At 33.1% G+C, this 27,131-nt stretch overlaps 1 protein-coding gene across 4 annotated transcripts in view; it reads right to left on the bottom strand.

Annotated features, from left to right (window-relative positions):
- Window positions 1-460: 460 nt before the first annotated feature.
- ARSK (arylsulfatase family member K) overlaps window positions 461-27,131 on the bottom strand; it is a 38,164-nt gene continuing 11,493 nt past the window's right edge. For 3 of the 4 annotated variants that reach the window (XM_031967743.1, XM_031967752.1, XM_023496056.2), the window contains exons 4-8: window positions 17,837-18,119; window positions 15,132-15,303; window positions 12,246-12,470; window positions 4,691-4,915; window positions 461-2,583 (exon numbers count right to left, since the gene is read on the bottom strand). In XM_031967743.1, coding sequence (XP_031823603.1) covers window positions 2,303-2,583; window positions 4,691-4,915; window positions 12,246-12,470; window positions 15,132-15,303; window positions 17,837-18,119 — 1,186 coding nt within the window. In that variant the 3' untranslated portion in view covers window positions 461-2,302. The remainder of the gene's footprint in view (window positions 2,584-4,690; window positions 4,916-12,245; window positions 12,471-15,131; window positions 15,304-17,836; window positions 18,120-27,131) is intronic. The other variant, XM_003759833.4, reaches the window with a different exon arrangement.

Genomic DNA, 27,131 nt, shown 5'->3' with positions numbered 1-27,131 from the left:
TCATTGTCCTCACCTCCAGTGGATTTGAATTAGGGGTTCTAATCCGGGTCCTTTATATTTATTAGCATAAATATAAAAAGTCAGTTGTGTAGCCCTGGATAAGTCACTTCATATCTTTCCATAAATGTCAAATGAAAGGATTGTTCTAAGCCCTACCAGTGAGGCAGCTGGGTAGTACAAGGGATAGAGTGTCCAGCCTGGAGCCATCTTCCCAAGTTCAAATCTGGTCCCAGACACTTATCAGCTTTGTATCTCTAGGCAATCACTTAACCTTGTTTGCCTCAGTTTCCTCATCTGTGAAATAACCTGGAGAAGGAAATGGCAGACCACTCCTTGTATCTTTGCCAAAAATTTGAGTTCCTCTTCCCATTATATTTTTTGGTGATCCATAGCAAGTCACTTCATGGCTATACAGATCATAAAATTCAACCACAATGAGCATATTATAAAGGTCTTAAAATAATTTATTCATATTAAAACATATATTGTTGATATCTTTTGTTTCAACATGACAGCAATTTCAATATCCTCCTTTCCCCCCAAATCTCCTTTGAGACAAAGAATATACCATCTCCATCTAAACCCTGAGAAATAGGTGGGGAAACATACTTTAATTCTTCCTGGAGAGGAAAAGGCATTTGGGGAAAAGTTGGTGGTTAAGTCATTCATTCAATAAAGATGTATTAAGTGCCTGCTATAAATCAGGTACCAGTGCTAAGTGCTAGAGTTAGAAAGAAAGAACAAAGCACAGTCCATATCCTCAGAAGCTCATAATCTAATGGGGGAGAAAAGCAAACAACTGTGTGCAATCAAGCTATATAAAGGATAAATGGGAAATAATAATTAGAACAATACATATTTATATAGTGTTTACTATGTACCAGACACTGTGCCAAGTGCTTTACAAATACCAGATTAGGAAAAATTACCAATTTTTGGATTTTGGCTGGGATTTGAAGGAAGTCAGGAGACAGATGAAGAGGAATAGCATTCCATGAATAGAGGATGTCCAATAAGAAATGTCAGAAGATTTTGGAGATCAATGTCACTAAATCGAGAGTAAGGAAATGGGGATAGTAATAAGACCAGTAAAGTTGTGGTTAGTTTATAAAGATCTTTGAATGACAAAGGAAGTAACAGGCAGCCACTGTTCATACACAGGGTGGAGTGTATGAATTGATTGGACCTGCATTTTAAGAAAAGCACTTTGGTAAATAAGTGTAGCAGGAGGAATTGGAGAAGAGACTAAAGCAGGTTGACTTATCAATAGCATGTTACAATAGTTCAGGGGTGAGGTGATGAAGGTTTGCACTGGAGGGTGGCAATGTCAGAGGAGATAGGATGAGAGATATTGCAAAATGAAATGAACAGGTCTTGGCAACCGACTGGATATGGAAGATAAGAAAGAGAAAACTAGGAGCAGTCTTTTTTGCAAGGCTTTCAGACAAGACACATTTAACTTAACAAATAAAATACATTTATCATTTAAATATTTATTAGCATAAATATAAAAGACATTCAAAAGAACTCACAGAAGTGGAGTAAACATGATTGAAGAACATTCAAATATGAAAAAAAAAAAGAATGGAACACTTGCAAAATATTCTTCAATGGAACATTTTTTGAAAGCAACTACAATGATAACACAGTTAAAGCTTGATCAAGGTTCCTTTTAATCTTAATAAAACCCAATTCCCCAGGCTCATGAAAATTTCAATCCAGAGTGCTGAAAGAACTGATGTGTTCAAAGAGTGAAATGATTCACTGTCTAGCGAGTCTGCTATTTACTATCTATGAGAAATTGGATAAGTTATGTAACTTCAGTGGGCTTCACAGTCTTCTATGAAATAAAGGCACTGGACTATCCATCTTCCAGTTCTAAATCTATGATCTCATGGCTGTTCTTATTTGATATATAATAAATTTTAAAGTTCCAATAAATGTTAAAACATTTCACATAGGTATTATCTTCGTATTAAAGTATTTCTAACTATTTAGTTGTTTTATTCATATTTTAATTAGGTTTTTAATGTCAGCACCTGATGACAGCTATATCAGAAAATGTAATTTTTAAAACATCTAGCTTATATTATAAAATATAATAGCATTTAATAAAATTGCTTTGACTGCTAATGGTCACTTAATTACCTATTGCAATTGCTACTTAATTATATATATTACTTGTATAAAGATATTTATACTATTTGTATAAAGATATACTACTTGTATTTTTATACTTCTTGTATAAAGATATACAAGCACATAATTAGAGCATATTTTTATACATTTTTGTACAAACATTTTATAAATTAGTGTTGGTTTTAAGCCATTGGTTAATTGCACTTTCATACTTCATTGGTTCTTTCAGCCAGTCCTGGTGCCACCTAAGGTTTGCTATAACTTTTGTATAGTTTTGTCCTAAGCTGTTTTTCCAGCTGATAAACTGTTTCTTGTTGTACTGGTGGACAGACGCAGAAACTAGAGGATAATTTATAATGGAACGAAGCTTTTGGTCCAGAGAATGAGTGATTTCTGGAAACATCGTGGCTATATTTGTTAATTCATCTGGATCTGAAGAAAGGTCTGAAAGAAAAAAAAAATCATATGGCTGAAAAATGTATTTGTTATTATTCAAAAATTAAGTCACCTGCTGGAATGTTGAATTCAGAATGTAATTCAGAATGTCATTATTCATCTGTCTGTCTGACAATGGCAATGCCTTACCACTATTTCTGGCTTCCTGTTATCCTTTCCTGTCCATTCTGTGAGGAAAACAGAAGCAAAGTAGTGAGCACTCCTTATCTTTAGCAATGTGGCTCAAAACTTACTCCAATTATAAAATAACAATTTTGGTTACCAAAGTATAAGTCCTTCTGGTAACTGAATAAATTACAAGGATAAATTCCTTAACCATCATAAAAAAAATAATACCCGGATCCATGACTTTTTGATTTATCTACAAGACAAATAGCTTGTTCTTGAAACTTTAGTTAGACATTTTCTTTCATATTGTTGCTGTCAAAAAGACAAAAATATGCTCTCTTGACAAGGGGGATATAGTTCTAGAATAAGCAAGTTTTTGGTAGATATATTTAAGGATTTAATATTCCTTTCATTTAAAATATGCTAAGAATACTGAGTATGATATATTATGTTTAAAGTAACATGAAAATGATAATGTTAGTTCAAGAGCTAAGCACAGCTTTGTGCATCAAGTAGGTGCTTAATAACAATGTGTTCATCAAACAGAATTATTAGAAAGCTATTTAAATAATTCACACCAGACATATACTAATAAAAATCCAATTAAAATTTATTTATAAAGTACTTTCAGAATAAAAGTGTCTTCAGTCATAACTGAAGCCCTGTGGAAATAAATTTAGGTAGAACTATTTCTCTTTGGTTAAGTTGTACGTAGATATCACCAAAAAGTTTTAGGTATGCTGAAAATTTTATAAATACCTTATATATCTGGTAATTCTTTATTTTCCGAAAGTTCTGATTGTTTGAGGGTAGTCTATGTCTATTGTATAACAAAATTACCTATTTGGTCAAATTTTGTTGAGTGTATGTTTGATTCTTTCCTTTACAACTGTGTATTCTGTGTCTATAACAGACAAGAAAATCTCTTGCTGACTTGGCCTATGACTCTCTATGTCAACTGAGCTTACTAGTTAAGTACCACCAGAAGTTTGTTTCCTTATACATGTTAGATGATAGCTTTTTAGGGTAGGAAGACCAATGGAAAAATTCTACAGGGAAACCTGTAGAATTCCAGGTGAGACTACTAATTGGTTTCTTTTTTTGGCCTATCTTTGATTCTTTTAGAAACCTATTTCACAATAAGGAGGACCATGATCTATGTACCAGCATATTAAAAAACCCAGTCATCTTCTGATGCTGACATCCTGAATTCTTGTTGTAGGAGAACTGGAATATTATTACTAATATATTACTATAATACAATACTTTTTTTATTTTATATAATAACTGACATCCACATAGTGCTTTAAATTTCTGAGATGCTTTATATACATTACTAATTATTTTGAAATAACAACTTTGATAGTTTGATAATTAAAGAAAAAACTGGCATTAACATATGATTAAGGAAAAAAACTGGTATTAAAATGTGATTTAAAATACTACCATAATATTCCCGTTTGAATTATTTCCTTTAACAACAGGATTAACAATTAAGATTTTAAAAAATTTAAATACTTTAATGCTCAACTTCATTCAATGATATCAATGAAAAATTACTTTCCCACTTTTGCAAAAATAAAATAAAATAAAACAAAACAAATGTAACATATCAGTATAAGACAGAAGAGTCCTTGAATTTCTATCTGAAAGAAACTGGTGCAATGTATATACCTATCAGATTAAAGCTTGATTCATTCTACTTTTGTCTATTGTACTATGAAAGTTCAAAAACTGTGAAGTTAATGAAATTCTGCTTTGGAGATCTTTACTAGAATCAATTTAGAGTCAGCCTTACATTCAGGAAGACGTGGTTACCCATTCTGATTATGGGACCCTCAGCATGTTTCCTATTCTCTTAGGCAACTTAGGCAACATTCTAACAGAATAAAGGGATTACTGCCAATAGTTCTAAGTGAGAATTATTGACAACAATGAAATCACACATCTGAATTTTAAAAAAGGATATAACAAAAATGAAACTTGCCAAAGAGTTGAGGAGGTGATGAGGCACCATCAGCGTAAGCTATGTATTTCCATTTGTCAATTCTCAGCATATAGGTGGAAGCATTCACATTGCAGCCATGGAATTCACTCAGAATCCAGGGAGGACGAGGTCTTGTGGACTGAGAATCATTACTAAATGCTTCTGATGATAATGGAATCAAAGAATATCCACTCAGGTTCTGATGGAGAGGAATTCCAGCAATATCTAGTCATCAAAAATACAATAGCTTTTCAATAAAGTTAAAGGCACCTATAACATTATTTATATTTTTTTCATTTTTCAGGCTAAGCAATTGTTACATTCATTATGAAGAAAAATAAATCATATTTTTGATATGGAGCACAGAGGGGGCTTAGTTGTATGAAATATGCATAAAAATTCGCAAGTTAATATTTTTAGCATGACAGAATAAGAAATAAATTTACAAACTGAAGTAAATTATATGCAAAAAATTGTCTATAAATCTATAAACTTGCAATGCATTTTTTTTCACCTGAATAATGGGATTAGGTTCCTAAGCCAGACCAAAAAAAAACTTATGATCCCACAATGCACCTAAACTATTTTTCATTTACAATTAAAGAAATAGAAAAGAGTAACATTTAAACTTCTTAAATAATGATTTCCACATCTATAAAATGAGAACACTACTACTTGTGTTTCATATCTCACATTGGTGATGAGAAGTTTATACACACACACACACCCCAATGTCTCCTGAAGTCCCAATCACTGGTTAGATATCTTCTTTATAGGCATCTCTAATTCAACACATTCACAACAGAACTCGTTATCTTCCACAATTAAATGTGATCCTCATTATAACTTCCTTATTTTTACATAGAATAACAGTATTCCTCTAGTCTCCTAGGTTTATAACTTCAGAGTTGTAATAATAGCTAAGATTTATGTAGGTTTACAAAGTGTTTTATATATTATTGAATTTGATTCTTACAACAACCCTCTGGGATGGGTTTTATTATTATTAACTTCATTTTATAGTAATCTCTGCTTCATAGCCCCATGGCCAATTACTTGGCAAGATTTGTGGAATCTATGCCCAATCACATTAAGGACCCTACTACCTGTTGCTTAAACAAGTTAATTCCTTTCCAAATGGATATTTATCTTTTAGTATTTCTTTCCTCCAAACCCTCTTTCCCATGGCTGCCAAAAACACTCTACTTAAAGTATAAGTCTTGATTGTCATGAATCTGTATGTTTTCTTTTGGACCTTTACCCAATAGTGAAATTCTCTTGGAACTTCCATTTTGAGGCAGTTTAGCTAGCTTGCTTTCTCTGGATCTCACTATCAGACTTCTGCCTTCTCTCTCTGCCCCAGGGACCTCTCTGGGTTTCTCTAGGAAGCTCATTTTGAGGAAAAGCTTCAACAAGTCATTCTTCATTCTCCTGGACTTTGAAACTCTGCCCCTATAAGGATAATATCCACTCGTCTCTCTTTTTAGTGCCCTTTACATGTTATGTTCTGTCAATAGAATGTAAGCTCCTTCAGTGCTAGGACTCTTTCTTTTTTGGTTGTATTTGTATTCTCAGTACTTGGCTTGGTGCCTAGCACATAGTAATCCCTTAAAAATGCTTATTAATTTGACTTGCCAGGAGAATTATATATATACTAAGAGGCCTTATTTGAAGGCAGAAAACAAACTGGGTTACAGATATTTATAGGGCATTGTAGTCTATTGAATTCTTTGTGTGTGTGTGACTGTCTTAACAATTGTGAAAAATATAACTGTTTTGGAACAATGGGAAGATAATATAAGAATTGGGTAGAAAAGTGAAATTTTAAAATTTTACCTTACAAATCTTTTTTCCCCCCTGAAGTAATTGGGGCTATGTGACTTGCCCAGGGTCACACAGCTGGGAAGTGTTAAGTGTCTGAAGGTCAAATTTGAATTCAGGTCCTGCTGATTTCAGGACTGGTACTCTATCCATTGCGCCACCTAGCTGCCCCTACTTTACAAATCTTGAGATGGATAACTGCTTATGAGGTCCTGCTTTTAGACATTAGAAACAAGGGATAGGAGGGCTAGAGATGATTAGGCCAAGAAAGAAGTAGGAGAATTAGGTAGCAAAGGAGAAGTTCAGGCATAAGGAGATAAGAAAAACTGTTCTCAGAAGTCAGAATATAGAGCCTAAAAATTTTTGATTGAAGCTGACAGGCTGCTCTGCAGCTGTATTGCTGGGAGTCATGTTGATTAAAAGATATTGCTTTTTTAAGAGGTGACTGGCTGGATAAAGACACAATTGCCCTTTAGTACCATCTATAATCCGAGGAAAGGGAAGTTCTGAGATTCACTTGTACTGCCCTTTATGGCCTTTGGGAGGAAAAACCAAAGTGGGAAAGATGGATTTTATATTTGCTTTGCTGAGAGACTCTTAGAAGGAAACAAAATCCCTTACTAATAGAAGAGCAGGTAGAGGAAAGACTGGATGACCTTATTATTGTCTATAGCTTGAGAGATAGAAAATCCTCAGAGACTTGCACAGATCTAAGGAGTCTGGAAATTTTCTGGCTTAAGGGTATACCACTGAAAAAGCCTAACACTCTCTCAGAACCCTCCCAAGTGTAGTTGGAAAAGCTCATCCACCAATTCAACAGCCTAGCGTAGAAGAAAAGTAGCTCTGATAAGAAGGATTAGAATAGGAACAGAGAAATGATTTTGCCCAGTAGCTACACTGCATACAGACTGAAGGCCTGCTGTTTAGAGTCATGAGAGTTCCTAGGGACATAGATGCTATCATTTTTGTTTCCCTACTAGGTTTTTGTGTGTCCTCATTCAACTCCATAGATATTATGTCCATTAGTGGTAGAGTGTGACCCAGGTTTATGAGTAAATTACTTCATCTTCTATGGAATAAATACTATTATTTTTGCATGCTATATGCAAATAATCTATATGTTTTTACAGTATTAAAGCATTAATTAAAGCATTAATTAGCATTACATTATATTTTTATGGAAATTAGTTTTTATATTCAATTTTTCTAGTAATTCTGCTATTGTACTTGACTCCATATTATGATATTATCAAGGAGAAAACATTTATCATAATAGTAGAAAGGTAACTGTGTAACTGTTAACAATAACTAGTTTAAAATAGTGGGGAAAGATTAAAAAATTATGACAACAGAAACATAATGATGTTACTTTTAAAACAGGAAGTATAATTTCTTGACCTAGATAATATTGGCAAAGGATTTCCTGGTTGTGGCATTAAACTCATTCTAACTGTTTACTAAAGAACATTTGTAATTTTCATGTATCAAGAGAAACAGGTAACATATAGAGTGGATAAAGGACCAGCCTGGAAATTAGAGACTTGGATTCAAGTCTTTTGCATATCACAACTGTGTACCCATTAGAAAGTCATTTAACCTTTCAATATGTACCGGTTATTTTCCAAGACTATAAATATAGATAAGTTGCTGATTTATATCAGTGTAGTGAACTTTCAGTCCACAACTGTCTCATACTGATGAAATTAAAAACTGATTTTTAAAAACTGAATGTATGAAAGATAGATGATTTTTTACTATTTTATTCATTTTAGTAATTGTAGTTTGATTCATTAGTTTTGACTCAATAATATTTGGGATATGGCGTCTATATTAATCTAGTCCAAAGCTATCAGACAAAGAGAATTTTAAAATTTAAATTACTTGTAACTGAGTAAATTTTTATAACTAATTGCATTGATTTTGTATAATCATATTTCTATAATGCAAAGCCAACTGGATTTTCTATGGAGGACTCATAAAGTGAGTCAAGATTCTCTAGAATAAGAAGTTGATCAATAGTGTCAAATGCTATGGAAAGGTCAAGGATAAGAATTGAAAAGAGGGCATTGGATTCAAGAAAACAAGAGAGTACTAATGACTTTTCAGAGAGTGGTTCAGTGACTTTAATTCAAATATTTAGGAAATTATTTTCTTTTACATATGCAACTATAGTAAAACTTGCACAGGAGGTTTCTGTGTCTATTTACTTCCTTTAAGGAAATACAGATAGAGATGCACAAACTACTCATCTCCCTGCAAAAGAATGTAATATTCTCTCCTACTATTCTATATTTAAAAGAAAGCACACAGACATTTGGAGGCTTCATAAAAGATTTTTACAGCTAGCTGCAATGGGAAATCTTTCTGTTTTCTGTTTTACCCAACCCCTTGTCTTTGTTCACTAACACTTAAACCTTTCAGTCAAATAAAAAGTCATTTGGAACTGTCATAAATTGGAAAAGGTATGTTTGAAACATAGTGATACTCTTTCCTGTTAAGTTTTCAAATGGAAAATGGTGATTTCTTTTAGGGGATACTGTAGAGAGATTTTTGTTATTTGCTGATTTGGATGACTTATTAGTTCTGTTCCAAATCTGAAATTCTATGATTTTCACAAGGTAAGAAATTATGGAGTTCTCAGTGGAGGGCATGAAAATTTCAATGAAATAACAAAAGAATACATACAGGCCTCTGAAATCTCTGTAATAGAAATTGACTTATCCTAAGTGGCCAAAGTTTCATCTTACCATTTCCATAATTTTTCGTGAGAATAGCTTATATAGCACATACTCCTCTTAAGAGCTTCTAATGATATCAGGAAAGAAAGAGATATGCTTAAGAATCTTATAATTTAAAATAGAAATTAGAAAAAAATTTAAAACCTGATCTCATGTGCAAGCTTTCCAAGGGACAAAGGTAGAAGGGTATTTGATCAATTGCCTAGAGATATCAGTAATCCATGACTAAGAAAATATAAGATTGAAGGATTCTTAAAAAAAACAAACAAAAAAAAAAAACCAGAAGGAAGGACATACATGAAAAAATTAAAACATTAAAAACATGATTTGAAGATAAGAGAAAAAAAGAGGGTAAGGATTAAAATACTTTATTTATTTATTTTTACTGAGGCAATTGGGGTTAAGTGACTTGCCCAGGGTCACACAGGTAGGAAGTGTGAAGTATTAAGTATCTGAGGTCAGATTTGAACTCAGGTCCTCCTGACTTCAGGGCTGGTACTCTATCCAATATACCACCTAGCTGCCCCAGGATTAGAATATTTTTAAAGAATAAAAACCATTAGAAAATTCAGTTTTACATTAGACTTTATAATACTTTAGAAACTAATTCAGAAGGCACAAGACATATTTAAATTTTCTTTTTCAAAAATCATCAAGTACTTATTCAGTGTTTACTATGAGCCAGGCATTATGTTATATTAACATTAAGTTTGAAAATATCATCTTCTGAATTGAGAGAATTTTGAAAGACAGCATAATGTAGTGGATAAAGAGCCAGACTGGAAGACTTCAGATCAAGTTATAGCTAAGTCATTTAACATTTCAATGCTCTGGGCAAGTCTCTAAGTCAGTAAATTGCAGAAAAGACAGTAGAGAGAATTTTTTCATCTGGGAGATGCATATGCCAATGAAAAAACAGGCACTACTTCTTATCCTTAAATGTATAACTTTTATCATTTATAACATATATCATTATCAAATCTTTATCATTTTGGGCAAAACATTATGACATCATTTATTTTACATTTTGCTACAAAATGATACAAGGCAAGAATATAGCGAATAATCTTTGCCCATAGGACTCTTAATAATTAGATACATAATCACTTAAAAAAGTCTGATCTGATCATCTACATAAGAAAGGCTAGGTAATGAAGAAAGTTCCATGAGGACAAAAATTGTCTCCATATTTATAGAATGTAATATCTTGAAGGTCAGAGACCATCTTACTTTTGTGTTTGTATTTGTAGTGTCTAGTGTTGTATGGCACATGGCACCTGTTTAATAAATTCTAATTGTTATTGATATACTCAAGACAGAAAAAAGAAAACTTAAAAAAGGTATGATATGAAAGTAAATGGAAGGCCAATGAAAAAGAAGGTAAAGCTTCAGGAAAAAAATGATTATATATGAGGGCATGGTGGCATTTGTGGGTTATAGAAATTATTTTATAATTCCCTGTCTCTTGGACTATTGCAATCATTTCTTTATCATTTTGTGGTCTCCCTGCCCTAAATCTCTTCCCTCCAACCCATCTTCCACAAAGCTGCCAAAGTGATATCATTAAAACCCGGATTTAAACATGTCACTACTTTAATCAAGAAGCTTTAGTAGCTCCTTGCTATTAGAATTAAATACAAGCCCCTGTTAGCAATTTAAAACCCTTATACACGTATATATGACTGAGGCCTTGTAGAATTAAAAAAATAACATTTTCATGTTACACAGTTTAAGATTTAATTTTTTAACAGTATCCTAGTCTGATATCCTTGGTCTTCTTTTAATGAAGAGCTGATCAGTCTCTCTTGAATGTAATACAATCAAAATATAGAGATACATGCAACTCTCTAAGGTAGATAGATCTGAAGGTAAATCATCAAATTGGGTATAATTATGGTAGATGTAGTAGATAAACTAAGAGTGACAATGTTTTTGTTGATTAAATAAAGAAAGGCATCCCTTTTATTTACCACTAACCAGATTGAAAGGGAGTCTTTAGAGGGTATAGCTAGTTTCTGGAAATCATCTTTTCCAAGAATATGTGCTGAAATTCATACTGATTTCTTCATTTAGTAATTTCAAAAACTCTAACTGAATATGTTTTATTATTGGTATAGGATTATTTTCCCCCCACAAATTACTATAAAATGTAAGCTGGGAACTGTATGTTTATTTTGATAGGGAGAGAAAGAAGATCTCTCTCTCTCTCTTTTTTTTTTTTTTTAAGCAAGAAGAACTTTCATCAGAAATCTCTTTCCAAGTAGATGCTTCATCTTTAAAAGATAAAGGGTCTTTGAAAGATGTGGTCAAAATGCAAGAGAATAATTCCCCACCCCCTTCAAAATCTAACTCTAGCCCACTTTCCAGTATTATTATATAACACTCTACTGCGTGCATTTTCTGTTCCAGACAAAACTGGATTTCTTGTTATTCTTCACATACAAGATTCTGTCTGGCATCTCCATGCCTACTCATCTCCTAGGCTTAGAATGTACATCTTCTTATCTCCTTTTCTAATAATCCCTAGCGTTTTCCAAGTACCACTTCAGACATAAAGCCTTTTCTAAATTCTTTCAGCAGTTAGTGTCCTGCACCCTTGAAATCCCCTTGTTTTCTTTGTATTTATGTAATATCTACTTATATGGGTATGTATTGATTCCCCAAAGAGAACATGAGCTCCTTAAGGGCAGACTTTTTTATTTTGTCTTTGTATACCCAGAATCTAGGAACACCTGGGATGCAGGTTATTAATAAATGCTTATTGACCAGTTGATAGTCTTATGACTCATGTGAATATTTTGAAGGAAAAGAGATTAATTATGGGGAGTGAGGAGCAGAAGGATACATTTTACTTTTTATAAAGTTGAGTCATAAATGACTTACTCAAAGCTATTGGCAAACCAGCAAAAATTGCCTTGGAACACAGTCTTATTCCATTTTCTTGTCTAAGCCATACGACAGTAATTAGTTTGTACTTTGGAAATCTCATAACTTACCTAGCAGAGTAGGGTAAATATCTACAAGGGAGACAATATCTGGGACATAGAGGTTTGCTCTAATGCTTGGCCCCATCATCAGAAGAGGAACGTGGGAACTTGCTTCGTACATGCTCATTTTATAGAACTGGCGATGGTCCATGGCCAGCTCACCATGGTCAGAGGTGAAAATAACAATAGTTTTCTGAAGAATATTTAACTGGTAAAGAGTCAAAAGAATCTCACCTGTTGAAAAAAGGAACAAGCTATTATAATTTTAGAAAAATTATTATTTCCCCCCTCCATATATGTATATTCAAACACTCCTTTGCTTTGAACTTTTCCCTGAATAGTACAGACTGCAACCCCTCCATGCCTGACAATTCTGTGAACTTCTTGTCTATATCTGACTAGAAATTCATCACAAGGAGTTCACCTAATGTGCTGGAAACTTGCTTTTCTTTCCTCTCATGTTAATAAAAATACAAGTGAAGCACTTTGGCATCCTGTTATCTTACAGTTTCAACATGTTACCAGCTCATTTTTTCCCCCCATTAAACAATCCTTTGATGATACCTTTTTCTCTGGTTCTTCTTCAGAGTTTATTTAATTTCATTCAGTATATGCCATAAGCTGCTCATAGCCATCATATGTGTTAAGTGTTAAAAATGCAAACATAGAAGTGAAAGACAGTTCTTGCTCTCATGGAACTTTCTTAATTGGTCGTTCTTATGTGGATGATCAGATCAAACTTTTTTGAGTGGTGATGGATCTAAGTAGGTAGAATATTATGGACAAAGATTATATATACTCTTTATTCTTACTTCGTGAATACATTGATTTATATTGTTTTAATTAAATTAGATCATAGCCAACCACTATAAAGTTGTGAAAGACTGCAGTAACATTACTGTTAATGTTATTTCTATAAAATAAATGTTGTAATAATATTTTGCCTAAAATGACAAACGGTATCAGGTGGAATATTCCTATACACAATTGACAGTAGCTCCATAGCTGAGAGATATTGGTCCTATTTATCACTGCCAATGCCAAAACTGCATATGGTAACACAGCCTGTCTTAAAAGTAACTTGACTGCCTTTGCCATGGGCGAGTGCTGTGTTGAAGAAAAGCTACTCTATTTTTGCCATTATTAAAATCTTATTGAAATAGACCCAGGTGATTATATCCCAAAGAGATTATAAAGAAGGGAAAGGGACCTGTATGTGCACGAATGTTTGTGGCAGCCCTTTTTGTAGTGGCTAGAAACTGGAAACTGAATGGATGTCCATCAGGTTGGAGAATGGCTGAATAAATTGTGGTATATGAAAATTATGGAATATTACTGTTCTGTAAGAAATGACCAACAGGATGATTTCAGAAAGGCCTGGAGAGACTTACACGAACTGATGCTAAGTGAAATGAGCAGGACCAGGAGATCATTATATACTTCAACAACAATACTAGATGATGACCAGTCCTGATGGATCAGGCCATCCTCAGCAACGAGATCAACCAAATCATTTCTAATGGAGCAGTAATGAACTGAACTAGCTATACCCAGAAAAAGAACTCTGGGAGATGACTAAAAACCATTACATTGAATTCCCAGTCCCTATATTTATGCACACCTGCATCTTTGATTTCCTTCACAAGCTAATTGTACAATAATTCAGAGTCTGATTCTTTTTGTACAGCAAAATAATGTTTTGGTCATGTATACTTATTGTGTATCTAAGTTATATTTTAATATATTTAACATCTACTGGTCATCCTGCCATTTAGGGGAGGGGGTGGGGGGGGTAAGAGGTGAAAAATTGGAACAAGAGGTTTGGCAATTGTTAATGCTGTAAAGTTACCCATGTAAAACATTATCCTGTAAATTAAAGGCTATTAAAAAAAAAAAAAAAAAAAAAAAAAAAAAAAAAAAAAAAAAAAAAAAGAAATAGACCCAGGCATAACAAAGAGAGTTCTGAACTTGGGGTCAAGAAGACCTGATTTCACTTTTTGTCAAAGATGTTTAATTGTTGCGTGACTTTGGGCCAGTCATTTCTCTTTTGAGAGATGGTTCAGATCTCTATCAGTAGAGGGAATTTCTACAACAATGAAATCACAAGTCCTTACTGTACTGATTGAATTTTATCAATATATTGCTCTCAAAGTAATTCTCACTGTAAAATGCTAGTTTAGAAATTAAATTCAAAATTCCTAGATCTTGTTAATATTCAAATACTGGCAAAAAACGTCCAGCCCCTTTCTGTCACCTAGAAAAGGACTAGAATTTCCTGTCTTCAAAGCCTGCAATAATCACAAACAGATTCTAAACTGCAAGGCAAATACTTTCCTGCTTTGTTACCATTTGAAGACTGCTTTAATTTTGAGATCACCTTGAATCAAAAAGAATGTATGAAATCTGTTTCAGCTGCAGATCAGCCTTGTTTGCTGGAGTCCTAGGTAAACAGGAAGATTCTGGAGCTACCTGGACATTAAAAGCTTGAGTTTTTATGACTGATTCTATATCTTAGAACTAAAGCTGTCTTTGAAATGCCCTGCCTTTTGCCTACCCACGTTTGGCTAATGCCCCCAAATCAGGCTTCTCATCCAAAAAATTTGTCTTAAGCAGATGGTAGCCTTCTTTGATTCCTCTTTGATGTTTGAATAAATTGAATTATCTTCTAAGTTATTTTATCAGCTGATAACTGAGATATGCAAAGGTTTATTCTACAATTAATAGTATGTCTGCCAATCTTTACAGGAATCAAGTATGCTGTCTCTAAGCAACTGTTGTATGAACATCCTTGAGTAATTTTCTACAAGTCACTAAACCAGCCTGAATCATAGTCGAGTTAGAAAAACAACATTCTTCTTCTTCTCTATGTAATTGCTTATTAATTATACCACCTACCAAGCATGGCATCTGTCTCAGCACACATAGCATAATAAAATGCTTTAATATCTCTAATTTCTTTCTTTGTAAACTGCCCAGTGCAGTTTTTAGTGTAGGAAGAATAATAATCTACAGGGTGCATTTCTGACAATGGAGACCATTTTGGAATTTTGATAGCTTTATAAAATACCTAAAAAAATAGAAAGAAAATTCAGTTATATAAAGATGAAAGCTATAAATTTTAACATATTATAAATGCTAACCTATAGTTTCTAAATAAAGATGGTAAGGAAAGACTTGCCATAAATTATTTATAATATTTATAATCAATTAAATATGGAAATTATGTACCAATTCATTTACATGACATTTTAAGTTACTGTGTATTTACATAAATAGAATGAAATATTTCTGAAATTATCTTAAAAATTGAAATTGCTATAATTACATGTTAACAGAGAAACTCTAAGCAGTACAAAGAAAAGAAAACCAACAGTTTTCTGATAGGTGCTTAAGCCTTAAAAATCAACACCAGCAAGTAAAGAATTTGATTTCAGCTTTTCTCTTTTCTCTTCCTGATAGCTCAATGACTGGAGTGCATATAATTCTGGGAGATGTCCAGATTTAAAAAAAAAAATAGCCATGATTCACATTTCTATAAGGCTTTAAAGTTTGCAAAACATTTTCCTTATAGTTATCCTGTAAGATAAAGTAGGGTAGGTATTATTATTTGATTTTATGGATAAAGAACCTGAGAATCTGAGGCATATTAACCAACTTACTCATGGTTATACAACTACTGTCTATGGCAGGATTCAAAATCAAGTCTCTTGAGTTTAAGTCCAGAACTCTTTTCCGATACTCTATGTTGTTTATAAACAAATATCTTTTTATTTTGGAGGTATACATGTTTTCAGATTTAGTAGACATTTAATTAATAAAATACCTTTAACTTTGTGAGGATCATTGTGAAATGACCTCAAGGATAATACTTTGTGACTACATAAATGTAACTTACTATTGAGATGAAATATATTGAAAAGTGACTTGTAAAGAAGTTCAGAGATGTGTTTACCAATTTCTTATATTTACTTAACTCCTTTCATCAGGATAGCTTTCACTTTTTGCAAGAAGACACTATTGTCTTCCTTCTAGATAAGTATAGGCATGGTGGATAGAAAGTTGGTCCCAGAGTTAGGAAATCCCACTTTTATTAACCTCTCAGTACTCTAAGCCCCTGTTGATTTTTTTTCTTCTTTAAAATATAAGAGTTCTCTCTGGGAGAAAGCAGGTTTCTCGGGGAGGTTTTCTGGAGGCAGCCTTGGTTTTAGTTGAAAGTAAATAATCACCCAAAATCGCAGCCAGCTGATAAAAGTTCAGATCTTTTATTATGTCCTTCAATATAGCCCTGTTAGCTCAGGCCTATCTCTCTGCTTGGTTCCAAGAGCTCTCTCCGAATGTCTCCAAATCCAAAGGTTTATCCTTCAGACTCCAGCCAGCACCAAGGTGGAAGATGCAATGAATCTCTCTTGCCTTCGAGAGAGGGCTTGTAGACTTCCTCCCAGAGTGCTCCTCCGACCCCTGGGAATGTTCTGAAGTAACTCTCTTGAAGCTCTAAGAGCTTCCTTTATATATATGATCTCCCAAAGGTTAACTCCTCCTTCTGGAGGCAGGGCTTAAGGGAGGTGTGAATTTAGATATCTTTTTCGAAATCCTAAAATCTCCCAAACATGTGAACTCCAATGAGTACTTAAATATTTCTTGCTTCTATGAGCTCTCTAAAGGTGTGAACACAAGCATTGTTTCTATCAGTTGTACTTAGTACCTTGTTTCAAGAAGCCCAAAATATCTCCTTCTAAGATCAAATCAATCATATTGAACCATGCTAAATTAGATAATTATTGTCTCTATCAACTCTAATGGCTTAACACTTTGTAAAGATTCCAACAAGCCCCAGCTTCTTAAACTGTGGTTCTGAATCCCATATGGAGTTCTTATAATTGAATGTGGGAATCATGAAATTTTAATTTATCAGTAAATGATTGATTTGTATACCTATTTTATATATTTATATACCTGGGGTCACATGGAAATTTCTCGGGTGAAAAGGGATCATGAGTAGAAAAAATTTAAGAAACCTTGCTTTAAGTGAGCTAGAGGATTAGAGATTTCAGCAAAAGTACTGTCTTGCACTGGAAGAGGGTGTTTCCTTATCTGAGAATTCCCTTCTTATGGATAAAATAACCTTAAGGTAATCCTTTACAATGGCTCACATTACTATGTTTAATATTAATATGTTTAAGATTTACAAAATGCTTATCTCGTAATAACCCTGGGAGGTATGCTGTACAAAAATTAGAACCTTCATTTTATGGATGAAGAAGCTAAGACTCTTGGGAGAGTCACACAAAGAACTGTGACTTGAACCCCAGGCCTTCTGATCCAAGACCAACAGTCTTTGTACTGCCATCATGCTGCCTTTGCTTTGGCTATGAGACAGCTTATACATGACTCAGACACAAGGCAATACAATGAGTTTAATAAAAGAGTTATGTCTATTTTTGCAAAGTCACCTCCTTCACAATTATTCCTTTTGGTATAAGGCTATGAATTAAGGATATTTATTTTTCATACCTCCTCTAACTTTGGATAAAAGGAAAAAGAGAATGGAATTCTAAATAAAACATGTGTAAATTATTTTATGTTTCTGAAGGTATACTTACTTTTTCAAGCCAATAAGGAGATGTCTGGAATGTGGAGGAACCAAAATTTTCTCCTGTATATGGTGATGGATAAGGATGTGGTAAATTTAACCCCAAATAAAGAACAAATGGTTGAGTAAACTTAATTGCTTCTTTTCTTAACCAGTTTGTTGCTTTATCTATATTTTGCCAATCTTCTTCCATTATTCTTGTTTTTAGTTTATCGGGGATAAGATTAACCACAGGTCTGCCCTCCTGACGAAGCAAGAAATCAACATCTCTTGTCCATGCTTCCACACGATTGCTGAGGAGAAAAATGAAGCTTTCCTATCTTTTACTTTAAAACTTTGACATAAATACTCATGTAAAATATAACACTGCTACCATGGATTCAATAAATAATAATAATTATATGGAAAATGATATGTGAAAATTTTTGTCTTGCTTATTATGAAATAATGCAAGATCATAAAAAACTTATGTAACTGCAGTATCAAATTGAAAATTAGGAAAATATGTAAATGAAAAAATTTATAGTATATTTTTCAGAATGATAGCATTATGTTGCTTTAGAGTTAGTAATTGTTCTTATGATTAATCCAATATATTTATTCAAACAAAATGTGATTTGGAGTCAGTCTTAATTGTTTTTCCTTATTAAATTTGTATTTTGAACTCCTTTTATCAGTAAAAAAAAAAAAAAAAAGTAAACCACAATTTAAATGTCATTTGTTCCTTTTATTTTCTCCTTTTTATTTGTAACTTAAAAACAAAATAGGAAAAAAAAAAGTTCCCATATGAATAGCAGAACTGAGAGAATTTAAAAAATAAAGCAATACATTTCCATTTCAAGAAAGCCTATATAATAAACACATTATCTTCAAAGTTATCATGTTTTCTTTGCTTTCTTGTAGGTTTTCCTTGGTTTCCTGCTGTGCACTTTTTACTTTTTTCTCCCTCCCCTCCCAATTAAGCACAGGTACACATTCATATATGTACATAGATACATATATATGTATATACATATATAAATGTATACCTTCATATATATCTGTGTAAGAGTATAGTATGCTTATTTGTCCTGTTTCTGTGAAGGTGGGTAAGATCTTCCTTTGTAAGTCTAAGTCTTTCCATATATTTCTTTTTTTGCTGAGGCAATTGGGGTTGTGACTTGCTCAGGGTCACATAGAAGTGTTAAGTGTCTGAAGGCAGAGTCTCCTGACTTCAGAGTTGGTGCTCTATCCACTGTGCCACCTGACTGCCCCTCCATATATTTCTAAATCCACCAAATCATCAAAATCCTCTACCATAGCAATATTATAACTTTAACTGTACAATTATTTTAAATATTCTAAAACAGTATTAACATGATCCTTACATTTTAATCTATGTTCCAGCTATATTTGAATACTTTTGTCATTATTTTGATTTTCTACTCTATCTTTTGTCATTTCTAGGGCAATTATAACATTCTGATTATATCCTTTTAGACTAGTATTGATATAATTTTACCTCCTGATATTTTCATGATTAAGTTTTAAAACTTAAGTGGATGAGTGATCTCACTGATGTTGGTATTTTCTCTCCATTGGTACAGATTACAACTCATCAATGAGTTCCTGCCCAATGCTATAGTCATTCATGTTCATCATACTGGAAACTTGTTTCCATGTAACTGGTATGGCACACTTTCAATCTTGAAAGCACTGAGAAATCATTTTATAACATATCTAGGAGAAGGGAATATTATTGTATTATAAGAAATGATAAAAGGAGCAGTTTTAGAGAAATATGGGAAGCCTTTAGTGGAACTGATACATATTGAAGTGAGCAGAATCAGGAAAACAATTTATGCATCACTAACAATACCATCAAGAAAAATAACTCAGAGTTAAAAATTCTCATCAATACAATGACAAAACTTAATAATAATAACTCAATAAGATGAGATGGATGCAAGATGGATAACATTTCTGGACATGATCAATGTGAAAATGAGTTTTGTTTGACTTATGCAAGGGTTTCAATTTTATTTTTTCAATTTTTTTTTTTTGTTGGGAAAAATTAGAAAAGAGTAAAGGGATACAGTATTCTCTTCTCTTCAATTCCTACCTTTCCCCTTCTAAAGAATCTTCATTGGAGTATTTTTTAAGTTTGCAGAAGAAAGGAGGGAGGCTAGAAGGAACCATAAACAAGCAGGAATATCTTTGAAACTTACATGCTGAACATATTAAAAAACTTAAAAAGAGAAGCAAGCTGCATATTACAGAAATCTGTAATTTCACATATAATCTTTTTTTGTCCCACTATATATATATATATATATATATATATATATATATATATATTTGCTGCAGAAGCAATATTATAATCCTTCTCTCTCATGTAGGTTAGGCTAGTTTTTCTTTTAGAGGTATTGAGGCCATCTTTGGAACTTTGTTGGCTCACGGGAACAAATGGGACTGTTGACTTTACTTCTTTTGTGATTAGGTAAAAAGAAGCCAAGAGGAGCCAAAGCAGAATTCAGATGTTTGGGGGCTCTCAATGAAGTTTCCTTTAGCTCAGTCAACTCAATGCTCTTCCTCCTACCTAAATAAATTTTTTTCTTAATTGCTAAATTATCTATGGAAATACATTTCACTCCCACATCAAACAAAATTACCAGGGACTAGTCTAAGTAGTGTCAGTCCAGAGAAGAAATGCAAATTTTATTTACTTTTGTTAATTTCTTTAAAGTTTAGAATAAAAATAAATACATAATTCTCTGGGCCTTGTCTTAATGACACTCCAAAGTGAAACGATTAAAAAAGAAAAAAAAAAAAAGGATAAAACTGCTTTTTTGGATTTGGAGTGGAAATGATGGGAAACTTGAGGAAATGACCATTCTGCCTTTGAATCTGTTATAGAATAGAGAAGAATTGGGCATAATTTGACAGATATGGACACTAGATATGGGGAAATAAGATTTATAAAGGCTTATGGACTACTGGTAGATGGTTTAAAATTCTTGTAAGAGGAAGTCAGTTTTAGAGGAAGAAGGTGACAAAAATAAAACTCTAAAAACACATTTTAGATTAAAAGGAAAGGGATGAATTGTCTAAACATCAATGTAGATAAATAGGAAGTCAAAAAGCAATGCTTTTTTTAAATTTTTGTCTTTTCATCCCTTATACTTAGCATCATGCCTGGAACATAGTAGATATCTAAAAAAATGTTTGCTAGAATTTCATGGATGACATCTAGGAATGAAGTCTCACTGGAATGATTCAAATATCATGCTTAACTTTGTGCCAACATTTTTATCAGTGACTTAAAGACACAGATGGTATGTCTTTCAAATTTTCAGATCACACAAAGCTGGGAAATTGAGCCAAGAGACAGCTAGTAGTACAGTGTTAGAGTGAGGGATCTGGAATCAAGAAAATCTGAATTCAAAGCCAGCTTTAGATCCTTGCTGTTACCCTGGGCAAGTCATTTAACTTCTACCTCAGTTCCTCATCTGTGGTAAAATGGGGACATTAACAACATATACCTACCTACCTTCTGTTGCTGTGAAGATAAAATTAGATATTTATAAAGCATTTTTCCAATCTTAAAGTGCTATATAAATGCTGTTATTATTATTGTTATCATTAATACATACATTCTTTGAGATTATTAGATGGAGAGAAAAGTTCCACTTGTATTGGTGGAGAGGGTTTCCTAATCCTAGAAATTCCTAAATCAATAAAACTGCAGGTCCAATTCCCATCACTGATACCACTTAGTATTCAAGAAGTAACCAAAAAATCTTGGTAGGCTAGAACATCATGTTAAATCTAACAAAGTGAAGATAAATGGATATAAATGTAAATCTTTACAGTTGGGTTCAAATAATTTACTCATATGTACAAGATATAGGAGGTTTGGTTAGTTAGCAATTTATCTGAAAAAGATTTGTGAAGATTAGTTGATGAGAATGAATATCGAATCAATATTGAAATATTACATGCAAAATGACTGCATTATGACAGCCATGGTACCCAAGATAAGGGCTACCCATAGTATTTTGTCAGTAGTCTGATCAGACGACATCTGATACAATGTTTAGACTTATTCTGCTTGAATCAAATGGATAAAATTTAGAGCAATGAGTGGAAATTGGAAAGGGATACATTTAGGCTTAATTTAAGGAAAAACTTTTTTTTTTAAACAATTCCATGTATTATAAAATGAAATAATCTATACTTGGGGAGATAGTGGATTTCCCCCTCAATGAAGATGTTTAAGCAAAAACTTGACTATTTGTCATATATATTGTAAAGTGTAATCTTGCTCAAATATGGGTTTGACTTAATGATCTCTGAGGTCCCTTCCAAGATGGAAATTCTATAGTTTTGCTTGAGACATAAAGTAGGGAGATAATTGCTTCATTATTTTATTTGGGATACAAATATAAAAATAATTTACATTCTTATCCATTTAAAAATTAAATTGTTTAATTTCTTCAATTTATTTGTTATTAGTATGATTTTAACTTTATTATTCATAATATTATAGAAATAATAATACAGAACAAATAAATGATATGATAAGCAGTAGCTGGCCTAATTAGTCAGTCAGTCAATAAGCATTTATTGAGTGCTCAGAATCTGTCAGGCACTGTTTTAAGTTCTGGGGATACAAATGTGATGGCCACGTATTTTAAAATCAGCTGGAGTCAGGAATTCAGGTTAAGAGAAAATCCTCAATCTTTATTCTTTATGGAGGTGAAATGGGATGGCGATAGGAATGTGAGTGGCTGCAACACGAACCCGGCTAGCAGTCTCTTTGCCTCTCTTTCTGCCTCCCTCTCTCCACCCATCAAAATCATCCTGTCATTTCCTATACAATACATCAGAAATTGCACAAAAAGTGGGCGGGGGCCATTCTTTCTCCAAGCATATATTAATAGAGTATGGTCCAATTACTATTTAGCCTCACGTGCTTGGGACCTCAGTGCATCAACTTGAGCTTCAGCCCATTACATACAAAGAAAAACAAAAGCATGGCCTAAGCATTCAAGGAGCTAGCACTCTAATGAAGGAGACAACATGTAAATAATTATAGGAACAATATATATGAAATTTGTATGTATACATATACACACATACATATATATGTACAATTATATGCATATTGTCTTCTTCATTAGAATAAACTCCAATGGTCCCCTGCTATCCCCAGGATCAAATATAAAATCCCTTAGTTGACATTCAAATTCTTTCACAACCTGGCCCCTTTCTGCCTTTCCATTCGTTTTATACTTTATTCCCCTTGACACAAACTGAAATCTAGTGACACTGGGCTTCATGTTGTTGCTCAAAGTCAACACTTCATCTTTTTACTTTAAGCCTACTTTCCATTCCTGTAATGCTTTTCCTGCTCTCTTTTGCCTTCAAGCTTCCCTGTCTTCCTTTAAGAGTCAACTCAAATGCTAACTTCTCCAGATTTTTCCTTATTTCCACCACGATTAGTGCATTCTCTCTGTAATTATCTTAAGAGTATATTGGCAATGAAGTAGATATGAGGGAATATATGTGGCTAAGATTATTCATGCTTCCAATACTGTAGATCTCCCTATTCTTTCTTCTAGTTGTCCTCTTGCTGTTTCCCCTTAGGTGAATTTCCATTATATATCAGGTGGGCTCCTAGCATCAGCATATCATCACAACTAAACTCAATTTCTATGATGAGCTCTCCTTGACCTTGTGTAGTTCTCTTTTGAATTACTTCCTGGACATCAGAGATTTCATTCCTTGAAGTGATTTCGTGTCTTGAAAGACTACTTATCTGTGTCTATCTGTTCCCTGCTGGATTTGGTGTTGTTTGATGATCAATTAAGTTCTGGGTCAAAGTGCCCTGATGTTTAGAAGCTGGAGAGGAGTGAGGAAAGAGAAATCCCATCCTTCCCTCCAAGAGTGATTCCCTCTCAGTGGCTGGATTTTTCTTCAATTGTTGGCTCCTGTCTGAACTGTCTTTCAAGGATAATGAGTTCCAATGTCAAAGAGATACAGGGCACAAATGTACTTTACAATTATCTGTTCATAATCTATGATTATACCTGGGCTTCCTGGGCTTGGGAGTGAGTGGGGTGGTCAGAGACCAATTCCCCTAAGCAAGTATTGCCTCCCAATTTTGTCTTTTTGAAATACTAATTCTAATGAGTAAATTAAATGATTTTTTTTCCCTACAAAAACAAGAGGTTTTTTTCCCCCCCTACAAAACATCTTTGGCCACATCTTCCCTCTTCTCAAATAAAAAATAATAATATCTGAAGAAATAAAAAAGGAATATTTTAAAGTTTTCAAAAGCTAGGAGTGCTTTTGAAAACTGCATTGTAACTGGAAGTATAAGGTTCAAAATTAAGTACAAGATATTGTGGAATTACTAAAGAAAAGTAATGCACACTTTAAGATAAAGAGAGAAATAGAAACTTTATGAGAAAACTTAATATTAATATTTTGCCTTCTAAAATATTAAAAATACAAAGTTACATATGTGTCAAAAACTAGTAAATTTTCAATAGGCTGGTCTCCTTACATCAAGTCTCCCCACTTCAGGCCATCTTTTACTCAGCTACCAAAGTTATCTTTCTAAAGCACAAATCTCACCATATCTTCTCCCTATTCAATGATCTCCAGTGGCTCCCAATTACCTCTAGAATTAAATGTAAATTCCTCTGTTTGGCTTTTGAAGCCCTTTATAACCTGGCTCTTTTCTTCCAAAGTAGTTTTTTTACACCTCATTTCTTTTCCCATATCCTACAATTCAGTGATCTTGGTGGTCTTGCAATTACTTGAACAAGAAACTCCATCTCCCAACTTGTGGAATTTTCAATGGTTGTTCACCATGCTTGGAATTCTCTCCTTCCTTATTTTCAACTCCTGGATCTCTAGGTTTCCTTTACATTTCAACTAAAATTTTACCTTTGCAATTTACCTTTACCCTTTAATACTAGTGTAATCCCTCTGAGGTTATCTCCAATTGAATACATACATATATACATACACATAAGATATACATATTACATATTTTAAGATGCATATCTTATTCCCATCAAAAATATCATTTATAAACATTTTTGACACATATGTAATTTTATATTTAATAGTTCAAGAAGGCAAAATATCATTAGCTCATGAATTTTCTCATTAAACTCCTATTTACATCATCAAAATACAGTTTGAGAACCTTTCTTTATGCATAACTTTTCTGTCTGTCAGGGAAAAGTTTATGCAGGACACTCTGCTAAACCAAGGTAAATGCCAAAATAATATAACTTGGCTGTATCCCTTAAAGCCTCAAGGGAGATAGTTTTTTTTTTTTAAATAAAATATGGAATGGCAATCTTATGAAACTCATTAGTATAAAAATATAATTGGAATTAGGAAGTGATCTGTATCATTTATAATAACAGATTTATGTTGAGTTATAAAAATTGAGCCTAAGTTTTTTTACAGTGGCAAATCAATGAATTAAAATATATTGTGCATCCATTATTACAAAGCATTGCAGTAGATTGTTTTTTTCCCTCAATAATTTAAAAAGCATACAGAAATCTCAAAAGATGATTCAACATAAATCATATAACTTTTGTAGGAATGTGTTAATAATAGCAACCCTGACCTGTTTGTACAGACAAATGACTGTGTGGGTGCATAAAGGAGTCATATAAATCATCTTAATAGCTGACATTTCTTCTTCCAAATTCTGGTGAATAAATGAAAATATAATGAAAATAATTAGGGTATTGAAAATTATCTTCACCCAGAAACCACCAAGACAAAAAGGGATCTTTTGTTTTATATACTGATATCATAAAGCTCTAAAAAATTTTTTCTTCATAATGAACTTGACAAACACCAAATAAAATGGGCATTTCTATATACAAAGTAGAACAACAAAAGGATTTATCTCAGAATCTTTAACACGGAGAAATGTTCAGTTCTGAAATTGGTCACTATGAAATTAGAAATGTTAAAGCAGCTATGAAACAAATGGAATACATGTGTACACATATATGTGAATGAAATACTTGAATAGTTCAAAGTAAAAATATGCAATACTAAGAAAGAATAATGGCACTAGTCTTATGGAAAGAATATTAGACTTGGAATTAAAGGACCCACATTCCAATTTGATTGATCCTGCTCTTACTGTAACCTGTATGAGCCTGAGCAAGTCATCAAACATATTTGGGCTTCAGTTTTCTAATTTGTAAGATGAAGGAGGATAGCTATATCTATAGTCTTGTCCAGCTCTTGATCTTATGATATTCTAAACTGGTGGAACACTAATAAAATATTAAGATTATTCAAAGTAATTATAAGGTAGAAGAAAGTAGCATATTATACCCTTTTAAAAACTTTAAAGTTGACTCTTTTAATTCTTATAGTATTTTATGATCCAATAGTACCTCATTAAATATTAGTCCTTAAACCTGAATCACTGGACTGGTCTAACACAGCTTTGTCCCAGAAGAAAACAACAAATTTTCAAATACTTGAAAAGAGCTCTCATGCCACCAGTGAGTTTTCTCTTCCCTATATTAAATATTTCCATTTCCTTCAACCAACCCTGCTATGACACTGACTGAAAGACTTTCACTCTTCTGGCTGTCTTTTTTTTTTTTTTTTTTTGATCCTCTCCAGATCACTATCCTAAAACCAATATGGCAGTAGAATATTATCTATCTGAGCACTTTATCATGAAACCCAGTAAAAGCCCAGGCTTTTCCTAAAGCCCTGACCCTTTCTGATTAGTTTCTCCTTAAAAGGTATTGAAACTGTCATGACTGGCTTAGGGAATGATGGCTCAAACCCTATTGACACTTTTAGATAACCAGGGCTCTCATGACATGTTGTCTTAATTACTGATGCCTAAAAGGCATAAAAAGTTCTACCTGCATGAAATTAGGGCTCTTCAAAGTTGGTGCATATCTCAGGGTCACCAGAAGTCCCATATCCTTCCCTGATGACCAGATCATTTCTGTGACTAGAATGCTGGACCTGGAGTCAGGAAGATTTAAGTTCAAATCTAGTCTCAGACACTAGCTGTTTGATTTTGGTCAAATCATTTCATCTTTATCTGCCTCAGTTTTCTAATTGGCAAAATGGGGACTACACTTTGTATGTATGACTGGACAAGGCAGCAAATCAGGAAAAGAATAACAAATGATATAGAGAAGAGAGAAACTTCATTTCTAATGTTGTTCAGTGCTAAACACCAGGATTATTAACTCGGGTTGCTCCCCTAGTGCTTTGCAAACCTTAAAGTGCTATATAAATATTAGCTA

This window comes from Sarcophilus harrisii, chromosome 1 (genome assembly GCF_902635505.1).
Source record: "Sarcophilus harrisii chromosome 1, mSarHar1.11, whole genome shotgun sequence".
Lineage (NCBI taxonomy): Eukaryota > Metazoa > Chordata > Mammalia > Dasyuromorphia > Dasyuridae > Sarcophilus > Sarcophilus harrisii.
Note: the sequence above shows the minus strand (reverse complement) of the source record. Positions and strands in the feature narration are given on the sequence as shown.